The sequence below is a fragment of the Rhinolophus sinicus genome, linkage group LG05 (genome assembly GCF_036562045.2).
Source record: "Rhinolophus sinicus isolate RSC01 linkage group LG05, ASM3656204v1, whole genome shotgun sequence".
NCBI classification, from domain to species: domain Eukaryota; kingdom Metazoa; phylum Chordata; class Mammalia; order Chiroptera; family Rhinolophidae; genus Rhinolophus; species Rhinolophus sinicus.
The window spans coordinates 26,348,856-26,363,299 of record NC_133755.1 but is presented as its reverse complement, the minus strand read 5'-3'; the positions used below and the strand labels follow the sequence as shown (position 1 = coordinate 26,363,299).

Below are 14,444 nucleotides of genomic sequence, written 5' to 3'. Positions count from 1 at the left end.
TTTGTAAATCTGTATTTTGAGGTTTGATTAATGTCATGTTATTATGACCGAAGCATTACTGTTTGAACCTTACAACCAAAAGCACCCTGAATCACCTGTCCTTAAATAAGCTATATAGCCTGTCAATTTGGCAACCTCTTCCCAAATCTACTTTGACCCTTCCTTCAGGATCTGGCTGCCTCAGCTAATCTCCCTGCTACCTTAAGACCTAAAGTCCTTCTTCCCACCCCCAGTCCTATAACAACCAGCAATTTCATTTGTGCACACAAAGAAAAATCCTACAAGAGATGAGGGACTTCCATGCTGTTGCCTGGAACAGTATTTCTTTTTCACCCTGAAGTCTAATTAAGAAATTGAACTGGCAGCCAGCTTTCATTTGTTTGGTTTTTTTGAGCGTGTAACTATTATTGTAAGGACTTTGTATTACAAGAGAACTTACTGTACTTTTTTGCCTTGACAGTGAGAAATCCTTACACAGGCCTTAAATACCTGTGTGGGGCACTTCAGACTAGCATTGTTCTGTTAGAATGGGTTGAACCAATGCAGAAATTCATGTTAATTAAGGTAAGCGTGAAAGTCAACCTAAGTCATTCCTAGTATAAAAGCTTAATTAAGTCCATTTTCCTATTCTTGAAAAACAACATTTTTCAGTTAATTCCCAAGTTAATTTAATGATTTTTGAATTATGTGGCCAGGATAGGGAAAATCTGCCCAGTTGTAAGAAACTCCATATACCTGAGAAAAAGATTTGAAAGAGGCTAGAGAAATAGTTTGGGGATGTGGCAGTAGGACCTAGAAATAGTGTCTCAAATTATATATATAGTCTGACACCAAGAACAGGAAATGCTGGTAGAGCACTGAAATCTTTGAATATGTTCTCTGCTCGACTTGGTCCATCACAACAGAAAAACAACCTGCAGATTGGCATTCAGCCTAATAGGACAACGGATAATCATGAGGGGGGAAATTATTTGTTTTGCTTATATGCCTCCCTTTTAATTTGCCCACGCCTTTTCCCTTGGATGGTGTTTTGTGCCTGAGTTTCTCTAGAATTTTTAATTAATGAATATTCTTTAAAATATTTTATATTACTCAGCTATAACTTAAATTTTGAGGGAAAACTAACTTGAAATGTGTTAAGTACAGGCTTAGCCACACCAAGGAAATTCTAAATGAATTTTTAAAGCTGTTTTCTTTGTTATTTTATATAAATTATATAAATTTATATGCTTTGAATACTGTATTATATTGAATACAAAGTATTATATACTTTGAATACTGGTACTAAGCCTCGTTAGTCAGGGCCAAATTTCCTGGTACCATCCACCTGGAAAAGAGGAAACATGGATGGGTAATTTTTAGGCTTCCCATGTCTTCAAAATCTTTTATTTCTTACTATTCTAAGATATTAGACTTACAGTACAATTCTACTTGTAGGTCTCTCATAAGATTTCTTGCTCATAGCACTTGGCTTAAATTCCCTCAGCTATAGTCCCTTACCTGCCTCCTTTCATCTTAACCCAACTCTCCTTTCTCTGTCTCTCTGCTTCAAGACTCTGTATGTTTTGTCTCTGGATTTGATTAGTATTATTTTGATTAGTATTTAAGATGTTTCTATACTACAGCTCTTATCATAAGTGTTCAAAAACATTCTTATGCTTTTTATATTCTTCCTTCCACTTAATGACATTTCTGACAAAGTTTTTGCTTCACTAGACAACATTTTCATCAAAAATAAAAGTTATAAATTAAACACCTTCCCAACAAACATTTTTGTACTTTCTACAAACCAGGCACAGTGCTCTTTAACTAGAGAGACAAAGATGAGTAAGATACAATCACTGCCCTCAAGGACCATCACCAATAGCAACTGGACTTAAAACTCTCACACAGGAATCCCCTTCTGTTAATGACTTATACACATTGCTTAGTTATTGGAAGCTAAGAAGAAATATTCAATATTCAAAGGCTGTTGCTTTTCTTATTTGCTGACAAAAAAATATTAAACAGAAGCATTGTTTTCTTTGAGTTACTGCTCTTACCACATTTCAAAGAGAATTATTTTAACTGTTTTACCTTATTAAAAATGTGACAGATTTTATCCAAAGCATATCCCCAAGTAACATGCAAGCTCCTAGAGAGGGGTTTGGAGAGTGTTGAAGAGCATTGTCCATACCTATGGGGTGGATGCCCTCCGGCAGAATAAAAAATAAATCAAATTCAGTTGCTTTGTTAAATACTAGAAGTAGCCTTTTTGGAAATATAATGAAAACAGCCCATTAATAAGAGCAACAAAAATATAAAATATATTTAGAGTGGACTTAATAAAACATGCGTAATACCGTAAAACGTGAAAAGATAACTTTTTTATTGTCAAGAAGAACATTGCTAGCACCTCAGAACTCCCCATGGCACCCGCTGCTAGTTAGCTCCTTTATTTTCCCTTTTTACTATATTAGCATACACCCCTAAACATTAAAATTAATTTTACCTGATTTTTTTAAACAGTATGTAAGTGGAATCATAAAATATATATTCATTTGCATCTGGCTTCTTTTGTGCAGCATTGTATTCGTGTAGTTGTTGAATATAGCTATAATTTGTTCATTTTCATTGCTCTATAATTCTTCTCAGTGTGAGCATGCCATAATTTTATCCATTCTACTACTGATAGGCATTTGGGTTCCTTCCAGCTTTTTGTTATTCTCAACAATGCTGCTGTGAGCATTTTTGCATATGTTTCTTATGCATGTGTGTAGTCACGTTCTCTCGAACATACAACTAGGAGTGTCATTGCAGGGTCCACATGAGTAAATAATACAATTAATTAATGTGGCCATACCAACTTATAGTCCCACCGTCAGAGTCTGAGCATTCGTTTGCTCCTTTCTCAGTAATGCTTATTATTGTTCGTTTTAATTTTAGCCATTTTGTTGGGTATAGATAGTATCTCATGGTTTTATTCCCTGATTATTAATGAAGTTAGTGTTTTCCTTCTATTTTCCCAGACTTTCAAAATATGAACTATTTAGTCTCTTTGTAGCAATATAAAAATAATTTTAAAGTTATGTAATATTAAAATGGTTGCATTGTACTAACTTCATTTATTAAATAAAATCACTTGAGATATGGGGCTATATTTCTCTTATTTGTGTTTCTTTTCTGCCCGCACTTATAAGAGGAGTGTCTCGTGCTAATCAGCATTTCAGTTTTCTCATCCATGTTTGCTCAGTTGGAAAAGAAGGCAGAGGAGTATTATTGAAGCAGCATCAAATTAGGAAACAGGAGACTAGCCCACAAAGGGCTAGGGGACCCTGGGCCAGTCACCCAGTTTCTGGGTCTCAGTTTTCATCTCTGAAAAGAGAGGGTTGGACAAGTGATTTGTAAGTTGCCTTCCAGCCCTAATATCTTAAAATTATATAATTTTTAACTTAAAAAATATTTACAGTGCTAAATATACAATCTTTATAAAGATACTTTATAATTTGGACTCTTCTGCATACCCCGAGTTTCTGTAAGAAGAAGCAATCTTTTGTAGTAGAGATCTAGTTTACACATTTAGTAAAACTAAAAATTCTTAATAGTGTTCTTGTGAAATTTTTTGGCTTTCATTTTCCTTTTTTAATATATTTTTGTTTCTTTCTCTAGCACATAGATTTTCCTATACCATGTCCACTTAGAATGTTTGAAATGCTGGTAGTTCCTGAACAGGAGTACCCTTTAGTTTGCGTTGGTGTCAGTCGAGGGAGAGACTTCAACCAGGTGGTTCGATTTGAAACCGTCAATCCAAATTCTACCTCTTCGTGGTTTACAGAATCAGGTTTGTGATTTTGATTGAATTATAGACCAATACATGTACTGGATGTATAAGTAATAAGTTTTATACATGTCTCATTAGGCAAAAAAAAGTCTCATTAGTGCATAAAAATCCAATCTTGAACAACTTATTAGACTGGAAAAAGGAAGATGACTTGCTTTAAGATAGCTCATTTTTTTGATGTATTTAAAACATACCAGCATTCTCCAAACTTGTGTGTGCATCAGAATCAACTGGAGGCTTGTTAAAACACGTTGTCGGCCCCACACCCCGTTTTTCATTCAATAGATCTAGAGTGGGGCCTGAGAATTTTGATTTCTGTAAGTTTCCAGGTGATGCTGATGATGTTGATATAAGGACTAAACTCTGAGAACCATATATACACAAATCTCAGGCTAATAGAAAAGCTGACTTAAATAAAAGAAAAACTTTATTAAATATAGTTTATTTTTCAGTATATTCTTTATAATTAATACACAGGTGCTATCCAGTAACTTGAAAGTTTTTTAGTGATTTGTAATTAGGATACAAATTATAAGTATAGACAGCTGTTTCCAAAGTATTTGAGGGTTCTTGAAAATAATGCTTTAATATATTTCCTTAAAATTTGATCTGCATTGCTCAGTTGCATAGCAGATCCTTCCTTCATAGCTAGTATTATAGAAAATACTATTTCCAATTGATGAGCGCTTTACAAAAATTTGCTTATAGTTTGAAACCTTCAGTTGTGTTGTTGCAAACAGTACACATTGGCAAAAGTTGAGTTTCATGGTAAATAAATCTGATTCAACTTTCACACTTAAAGTAAAATGACCTTAAAGGGCTTTTTATTTTTATTTTTAAAGCACTGTGTTTGTTATGAAGCTCCTTTTGCTTTTTTCCCTTTAAAAAATGGCATTGTACAGTGTTTTGCTATAAAACAGGCAATGACTAGTTTAGAAGGCAATTTTTAAAGATATTGCAGTGACCCTTTGTCAGAATCTTTGGCTACTTAGGGAACAGTTAAGGAACCAATTTGACAATAAATATTGATTAGTCAGGAGTTTTTGGAAGCCTGGTAGAGTGTTCACAAAAAGAAAAAGAAAATAAATTGAGAGACTGAGGTTCTTTGGCATTGAAAAAAAATGATCACAATCACATTCCCAAAAGCCTAGAGATAATTACAGGTCTTGCTGAAACCCAGGAAATTTGAAAGAGTTTTCCTTTAAGGACGTATTGTTGAAGGATAAACATCGCAGGCCCTTGGTAACATTACCTGGCTTTCCTTTGGCCCCCCTCCAAATTCTCTCTACTACCTTTTCTCTTAAACATCCATCCTCCCTTTCAGACTTCTGCTTCCTAATCTCTTTCTCCCTATTTCACAGGAAGGGATTGTTGGTTGATTAATATTTTATTGTCAGTGAATTTTAGTTAATGTCTTAATTCTCCTAAGCATTATCATTTTAAATCCTTTTCTGATTGTTGGATTAAGGGCCTCATTTCCTGACAAGAATTGTGTAAGGCTGTGGGTAGTCCTTCCAAGAACTTTTGATTACATTCTCTGACTGTAATGAAATCCCTTTAAAGAGTGAGAGAGAAAGTATGGTTAAGGTTTTGCATCAGATGAAATGTAAGCCAATGGTTTTCTAAACTCTGCTGTGCATTAGAATCCACCTGGAAAGCTTTTAAAACTCCTGATACCTCAAGTCACACACACACACAGTTAAATAAGAACATCTTGGGGTGGCAGCTGGGCATTAAAGATCTCTAGATGATTCCAGTACTTGGAAATTAATTGTTATAAGCAATAGATAAAACCTCGTTTTCCTGTCTTTCTACTTAGTAACCCTAGGCGGCCTTCTTGAACTGACGTAGATTCTATACCTTTGTTCAGATTCTTAATTTTCACCAAGTGTATAAGAGCTACAAAGATATGGTTGGTCTGATTTGCAGGACGCCTGTTCCATAGTCTTCCAACCTTGGTTAGTTACAGAAGCACCAGGTCTAAATACATTTGAAAGTCTGAATTACGGCAGTCCTTGGATGTCCTAAGATTCTAGATACTATCAGAAGTAGAAGAAAGGCAGGATAGACAATAGATAAGACCCACTCTTCAGAAAATACAAGAATAGAAGCAAAGGCCCATAGCTCAGCAATTTCAGTTTTGATGTTCAGACAAAGCTTGGGGTATCCTATCAAGTCATCTGAACATTTTCAGTTTGTAAGAACGTTTATATAGTATTATAATAAAAATAATATCTCTTTGCATTTTCATAGTACTTCATACTTCTTACAGTACTTCAATATTTTTAAACTCATTTGTACGCAAAATAATTTGTTTGACTCACTGATTCATTCATTTGATAAATATTTATTGCATGTGCTAGGCACTGCCATGTAATGATATACAGAGCACAGTCCCTGGCCTCCTGAGCTTAAAGTCAGAAATTAGTCATAACTATAATACAGAAGATTGGACTTCTAATTGCACATATGAATAAAAATAATGACATCACCAATAGTAATGACTATAGCTAATACTCTGTTAAGCACTCACATAGTTTAGCTCTTACATCAGAGTTTGGACCCAAGCAGCCTGGCTCAACCACTGTATACATATAGCTAAAACCTTGTATCCATTTCAAATTCAGTGATGTTCAGAATTATTATTTTTTTAATGTCTTGTGCTCTAATACTACTTTTTTCTGTAAGTTTATTGAGTTTGTTTGTGTTATAGATACCCCACAGACAAGTGTTACTCACGTAACCCAGTTGGAGAGAGATACCATTCTTGTGTGCTTGGACTGTAAGTTTTTATTTATGTACATCTTATTTTAATAAGATTTCTTTTATCATAATTTTTAAGTGACTTTTTTTCTCTTTCTAGGTTGTATAAAAATTGTAAATCTCCAAGGAAGATTAAAATCTAGCAGAAAATTATCATCAGAACTCACCTTTGATTTCCAGATTGAATCGATAGGTAAGTCAAAGTTTTGTATGATTTACTTACGAGTTGCTTAAAATAATTTATCTGATAATTATCCAAAATTTTAAAAATATATTATAAGACCTCATTTTTTAAAAAATGTAGGATATAATGAATATAAGATCATTATCAGTCTTCTCTTTTACACAGTAGCTAAAATAGCTTAATAACTGTGATATAATCTAAATAATGTTATCTTCTTTACAGAGTTGGCATTTTCAAAAGAAATAATTAAATACCATTTTTTGTAACATACTAAGTTATGAATTTCCATTTCCTCTAGATTACTGTAGTTTTCCTCTAAGTACTTTAAAATTTAGTACTTAGTATACTGTATTGTATTTTTGCTCTTATATTTGCTGATCAGAGAGTTTTAATTAGTATATGGAATTTCCGTCTTGCCGTTCTTACATTTGTTTGACAAGAGTTTTTTCTGAAAAGGGATTTCTTAACAAAAATCATTCTAAAATGATTGTGTTCAGGAAAAATTAAGTAAAATGATCATATATGATATAGTGCTAGGGAAAATGAATGACAAATTAATTCAGTATTTAACTATACACAATTCTTCTGGTGTCCTTTATAAGTAATATAAAGATATTTGCATGTATATGCATGTTTATATGTTGGCAAAGGGAAGGGCTAAGGATGGATAGTTCATTTGTCTTAATCCGGGTTCTGTTTTCACTCTTTCCTCCAACTAAAACATCTCTCTCCCTGCAAACAAATACTGATGTAATAAGAAGTCAGTTTTAAGGGACATCTGCTCAAGATGTTAAAATGGAATCCATGCTTTAAAACACAGGTCAAAATAGCGAGGGTCAAAAAACAACATAAAGAGAAAAGACCCTCAGGTAGTATGTAGGCCTGAAGCCAGCAGACCTGCTGGGCTCCTGAGTGATAAAGAAGGCTAAAGGCATCCTGCAGGAAGGGGGGAACCAGAGCCAGCCCATTGTGTGAGGTGCCTACTGATCAAGACTCTCCCTACCTGAGGCCTGGTGGTTTTGGAGGCAATTTTTATCTGCCCTTAAAGGAAGAGACCATTCCTGTCCTATACCAACTGTTTCAAATTGTAGACAAAAAAGGAATGCTGAACACATCAGTGTTTTAACACTGATACTAAATCAAACAAGATTAGTACAGAAAACAAAATTATTCAATTTCATGAAAATAGATTTTTGTAATATCTAAATAAAATACTAGCAAATGAAATTTCATATCATCAAGTATTGGACTTTATCCCAGGAAAACAGGATGGTTCAGCATCAGAAAGTTTATTTATGTAATAATATAGAACATTAAAGTTAAAAGCAAAAAGTCATGTGAATCTTTAGTAGATGCACAGAAAACATTCAGTAAAATCCACATCATTCGTGATTTAAAAAATAAAAAACTTTCAGCAAATTGGGAATACAAGGAAATGTTTGCCTAGCAAAGCCTGGTAGAATATCATGTTTAATGGTCAAACTAATGCCCATTAAAGTAGAAAATGAGGTGAGGATTGTTGCTGTCACGTTTCAACATTGTCTTACTAGACAAGAAAAGGAAACTATGAGGATTAGAAAGAAAAAAGTAAAAGATCCTTTTTTGCGTATAGTATGGTTATCTACATAGAACATACAACTCTATACAACTACTGGAACCAAGAAGAGAATTCAGAGTTGCTAGATAGGAGTAATACTATGAATAGCTTTCTGATATGCTAGTAATAATCTGAAATTCTGAATAGGAAAAAAGATCTAATTGACAATGGCAATAAAATACGTAGGAATAAATATAATCAAAACATTTAAGACGATTATCTAGGAAATTCCAAATTATTGTTTAAAAGCATAAAAGAAGATTTAAACTAAAGAACTACACCATGTCCATGGATAGAAGGACTGAATATGAGAAATATGTCAATTTCTCACAAATAATCCACAAATTCAGTGCATTTACAATAAAAATCCCAAAAAGGTATTTTGTGCCACTTGATAAACTGACCTTAAAGTTCATGTGAAAGAGCCAAGGGCGAAGAATAGTAAAATTTAGATAAATACTTATCCTACTCAATATTGAAAGTTACTATAAAGCTAAATAAAGTGATTAAGACAGTGTGGGATCAACACAAGGATAAATAAATAGAAGAGTGGAACAGAAAGGAAGACTCAGAAATAGACCTACATGTAAATGGAAGTTTATGTCATTACATGTCAGTGGGGAAATGATGTATACTATTTAACAAAGGATGCTGGTATAATTGGTCATCTAGAGGAAACAAAATTTCATTTCTTGGTCATTGAATATACTCGCAAATATCTATTAAATATGTACATATAAAAAACAAAATTAAAAATTTTTAGAAGATACATACATCTATTTCTAAGTATCTACCCTAGAGAGAATTTTGCACATGTATTCCAAAAGAGGTACAAGAGTGTTTATTACAGCATTCTAATTAGAACCGTCATTTGATTCATCATACCAAATATATGGAAGTTGGAAACATTCGATATAAAGTTTACACTGATAATGCAAACTTATTGTGGTAATAGTAAGAACATGCATGGGAATGATAAATACTAAATTTGTAGGAATAGTTTTCTCAGGGAGGAAGGAAAGGATGAAATGGGACCAGAGGATGGGGTATATAAGGATGCCAGCTGTATTTGTTTTTATTTAAAACAAAAAGCAAATATGGAAGAATGTTAGGAGTTGACAATTGAAAGGTGGATACATGTCTTTTTTATGCTATTCTCATATTTTTCTATGTTTGCAATATTTAAAAATAGTGTCATTTTATCAGAACATTTCTGTAACAAAGATTTTCAGTGAATTTTATTTTTTCTTGCCAAAAAGATGAATAAGCTCTATATAGTATTTTTTAAATTTCAAAGGTAAAGATGCCACATAAATATGGAGTGAGTGACATTAATTGAAATGTTGCTATGCAAGATAGAGAGAGGGATGAAATGATGCTTATCAGTTGAACTTTTGTACTATTAACAGTAACTGAGCTGTTCTTGCCTGCTAGTTTGCTTACAAGACAGTGTGCTAGCTTTCTGGAAACATGGAATGCAAGGTAGAAGTTTTAGATCGAATGAGGTAAGTCATCTAAAAATTATGTCCATTAAATAGTCATAAAACATTATCAAATTCTATATCAAACAGTTTTTGACTTTGGAAAATTCCTATTTGATACAAGGACTACTTGATTTGCTAACTTTATTAATATTTACTGTATCAAGTCTAGTGACAAAATTAATAGCACATACATTATAGCCACCTTTCTCTTTCCATTCACTCAGACAACTTTAGTGCATATTTTATGTGCTTCCAGGTAATCACCCTTATGTTCAGAACAAGAACTTCCTAGTACTGCTAAAAGTGAACTATGATTTTCTTTCAACTTTCCCAGACCATCTCTGTGTCTTCAGGCACCTTTTCTGCTTTGTATTTCGGAAATAATGACCAATGCAGGCTATAAGTAAAGGGTTCTGCATTTCTCTTGAAGCCGCCTTGCTTCCTATTTCTGTTACCTTTATTCACTTGACACTTATAAGATTCTTTTCCCCGTTCCCTTTCCTTTTATTAACCTGTAACATATATTTTCTGAGTCCTTCCTACCTTAATTTAACTCCAAATCATGTGACATATTCAATTCAGTTCAACATTTACACCAGGAAGTGCTAGGATTATAAACATGAACAAGTCGTGCTGCTTGCCCCCTGGAATGTTGTGGGCAAGTAAAATCATCAAAAATTCTTCTAGTTCCCCCAACCTAGTCTCAATAGGATAATTTTTACTTGAGCATTGGAGGGAAAGGAGAACTTTAGGTGCCTCTAACATGAAAGTGGCCCATTTATGTCCTAAAGTGTCATTCATTAAGCTGAGAGCGTTTCTTTTCATAAAGTAAACAATATATCAGGGTGATGGTGAGGGTGGCTTCCAGAGTCAAGACACCTGGGTTCAAGTCTCAGCTCTGCTCTTTAGTAACTGTGTGACCTTGGTCTATCACTTCTCTTTGCTTACATTTTTTCATATGTGAATTGAAGATAACAAAATAGTACTTACTTCATAGGGTCGTTAAGATTACATGAAAAGAAGCATGTAATGTGCTTGGCATAATGCCTGGCCTATAGTAAATATTCAAGAAAGGTCTCTGCTAATATGTTTCTAGTTGTAATTACCACAAGAGGATGTCACTTTTCAGGAAGATGTTTTAAAATCACTGGAGGGAATCGAGCAGGGAAGTAAGAACAGTCAATAGCTAATAAACACTAGGCAGAGAAAGAAAAGCACCATAGACAGGATATAAGAGAATGGTTTTAAAAAAGAAAGAAAAACTTGCCCCCCAAAATCATTTGAGGAGCTTTTCCAGACTACGCAGGTAGCCCCTTAACTGAATACAATCCCCCCAAAAATGTCATGTCCTCCTAGTAGGCAAACCACAAACTACCTTGAAGATCAGGTCTGAGGAGAGCATGTTGTAGCCTTCAGGTGCTAAGTTACCAAAGAAGTTAAAAATTACTGGTGTTTCCAGAAAAACTCATTATAGCAGTACTGAAAGAATAAGTTTAGATTAAAAATGAAAATGTTTCTTCAGCCTACCAAATTTTGGTGAGAAGTTACTGCCATTATAATTTGAAATGTTTTGCAATCAGTAACCAATAAAAGTGGGTTGCTCTTTCTCCTGTAGACTTACTCTTAACTCCCCGACTGGTAATTGGTCACACTGAGGACTTCTTGGAGGACATGTGCCATGAGAAAACATTATTTTGGGAGACTAGGGAAGAAATGGGAAAAAGAATGATCTGTTTCGCACTTCCTTAGCTAGGCATTATTCCCACTAATACTTGTAAGAACACTGCCAGATCCTACTCCAATGTCGATATTTGTATCCCATTTTGCAGAAGACAAAACCATTTCCAACAAATTAACATACTTTGCATGGTGTCACAGCTAGTAAGTGGGAAAACGGGTTCAAGCTCAAGTCATACATTTGTCTCATACCACATTGCAGCCTTTTAAGTAAAAGGACCAGATCTAGGTGTCTTACTGAGGTAATAGCCTTGCTATTAGCATTCACATAACTGACAAAAAGTTTCTGATGAATAAAATGAACGGGGTGCTTTGCTTTTAAATTTTTCCCTTGCATTCTGTAATTTAACAAGTAAATGGTTTTCCTACTCTCATATTTTATGATTTATTTAAAACTAGACACATTTTTCCTAGACTAATAAATTGATGCACCAATATGCTAACTTAACAAAGGGATCTATTTCCCTTAACTCAGGGATCTATTTCCATCTTAGGAATGATCTTTCTTTTCCATAGAGTTATAAAATAAATCCCCATATAAAATGTTGTGCCTTTAATTTCAGAAATTAAATTTGTATTTTAATTGAACAGGTAACACAGGAAATTTCAGATAGTACAAGAATTTTCAGACTCCTTGGATCTGACAGGTATGGAGGGTGTTGTATTAAATAAATAGTACTAAACATGGCATTTTATAAATTCAGCATGAAGTTGGTTTCTTTTTCAAGAGAATTGAAATTTATTCAGAAATAGGTTCAACATTGTATTTTTCACACATTAAGAGTTCAAGAGTCAGAAAGTTTTAAAGCCTGAGAATATGCCTAACCTCTCAAGTAATAGGAATATGTAGTTCTGTCAGTAATTGTTTTGTATTAAACAGACTATCTAAAGTATGATTTATACCACAAGAAAGAAGAAATACCATATGCTAATAAATAGGAACGTTTTGATTTTAGTGCCTAATAGGATTTGGGATTATATTCTGTTTTACTTTCTGATTCTTAAAATACAAATTGTTTTTAGAATTTATAGTAAGAATTAAGTTCCCCCAAATTATTCCTAATGCAGTTCTCCTCCCACCCCCATTCCCACTCCCACTCTTAGGACAACCCTTGCTTAGAGGTGGGAGGTGGTGGGCCGCAAAATTACTTCCCAGAGCTGGAACTGGCTCTTTAATCATAGTGATTTGCAAATGATTTCTGTCCACAAATCAAATAAGCAGAAATTGTAGAGGCATATAATGAAGAAGCAATGGAAAATTTTTCTAACATTAGTTTTCAATAATAACTTTGCATATGTTTTTTTGTTTATTACTTTTAGGGTCGTGGTTTTGGAAAGTAGGCCAACTGATAACCCCACAGCAAATAGCAATTTATACATCCTGGCGGGTCATGAAAACAGTTACTGAGAAATGGTGTGCTTTGACAATTAACTACAGAAAGACAGAACACTACCACTGCAACATTAATGGATGCTTGAAGCTGTACAAAAGCTGCAGTAACCTGGCTTCAGTTACTTGTAATTTATTGTGGCATGAGACAAGATGGGGAAAACTTTTGTTTTAAGTGGTATGGGTATATTTAGCATATTGAACCACACAAGTGCTTAATTCATTGTTATGTAATCTTTGTACATATAGGCAGTATTTTTCTGTGAAACTTCATATTGCTGAAGACATACACTAAGAATTTATGTAGATAATGTACTTTTATGAGATGTAAAAGTAAGTGTCTTATCTGTACAGATGTAAATGTTGATGAAAAATGCAACTGGGGTTAATATTTTAAGAATTCTTTAGTATATTCTTGGGTGTGGCTATATTACGAAATGGGATGCTGGCAATGAAACAGTACATTTAACACTATTGTATTTTTATTATATGTAATTTAGTAATATGAATATAAATCTTGTAACTTTTAAAATTGTAATGGAGGCTGTAATCATTTTATAATCTTGTTTTTAATTTTAATGCAAGTACACTGGTGTTTATATTTGCACAAAGTATTGATATGTGATGTATTAAGTCACAAAAGGAAGCTGTGACATTGTCAATATGCATTTGGCTCCACAACATCTTTTTTAAATGTATTTGGATTGTTTTCTATGTGAAACAAGCCAATTAACCACCTGTTGTAGTAACTGGTCTTTTTATATTTAAGCAGAATTCTGTAAGATTGCTTGTCTGTGCTTAAAAACAATACCTTTGAAAAAATTTTTAATCACAGAATAGTGGTACCCTGATGTAACACTGTAGTTGTCTGAATTACAGTATGCACAAAGAATAAATAAGCATTTTTAAAGAGTCCACACTAAACATTTCATATAATCACGTTGAAGAGCTATAACATTCCATGAAGTGAAGTGGTTCAAATTTCTGGTGGAATTGTTACTTTTGTTGGCCTTATTTTATGATCATTTTCATATTTCTTTTGATTTAGAGTATTAACACATGGCCAAAATAATTTAGTTACTACCTCATATAAACAATGTAATGGTTACTACACATCACAGGAACTTAGTTTTGGTTAAATTCATTTTTGATTGCTTTTTTTCCAATGGAATATGTATATATATACCAAGTTTTGGCAAAATGCACACTTTGGCTCTTTTTTGGTATATGTTCTTTATATTTTAATGTGAGTATATACACTAAGAACAAACTAAGTTGTGATTTATGGTCTTCATTTATTTTAATTGATAATGCTTTAAATATGTTCCTGATTGTACATAGTGTAAAATAAACATGTTTTTTAACATGCTGTTGTATAGTAGCTTGTCATCTGACTTAATTTATATATAGTAAAACTAAAATATATTGAAAATATTTTTTAGTTCTGCGTTAAATCCTTAAGTACCCAC

The 14,444-nt window shown here is 33.4% G+C and overlaps 1 protein-coding gene across 5 annotated transcripts in view; it reads left to right on the top strand.

Moving 5' to 3' along the window:
- The window catches only part of MAP4K3 (mitogen-activated protein kinase kinase kinase kinase 3), a 141,479-nt gene extending 127,138 nt beyond the window's left edge, over window positions 1-14,341 (top strand). For 4 of the 5 annotated variants that reach the window (XM_019742613.2, XM_019742638.2, XM_019742630.2 and 1 more), the window contains 7 exons: window positions 461-564; window positions 3,649-3,820; window positions 6,534-6,602; window positions 6,684-6,776; window positions 9,799-9,869; window positions 12,177-12,232; window positions 12,906-14,341. In XM_019742613.2, the coding sequence (XP_019598172.1) occupies window positions 461-564; window positions 3,649-3,820; window positions 6,534-6,602; window positions 6,684-6,776; window positions 9,799-9,869; window positions 12,177-12,232; window positions 12,906-12,993 (653 nt within the window). In that variant the 3' untranslated portion in view covers window positions 12,994-14,341. Of the gene's footprint in view, window positions 1-460; window positions 565-3,648; window positions 3,821-6,533; window positions 6,603-6,683; window positions 6,777-9,773; window positions 9,870-12,176; window positions 12,233-12,905 lie in introns of all 5 variants that reach the window. The other variant, XR_012496304.1, reaches the window with a different exon arrangement.
- Window positions 14,342-14,444: the final 103 nt, after the last annotated feature.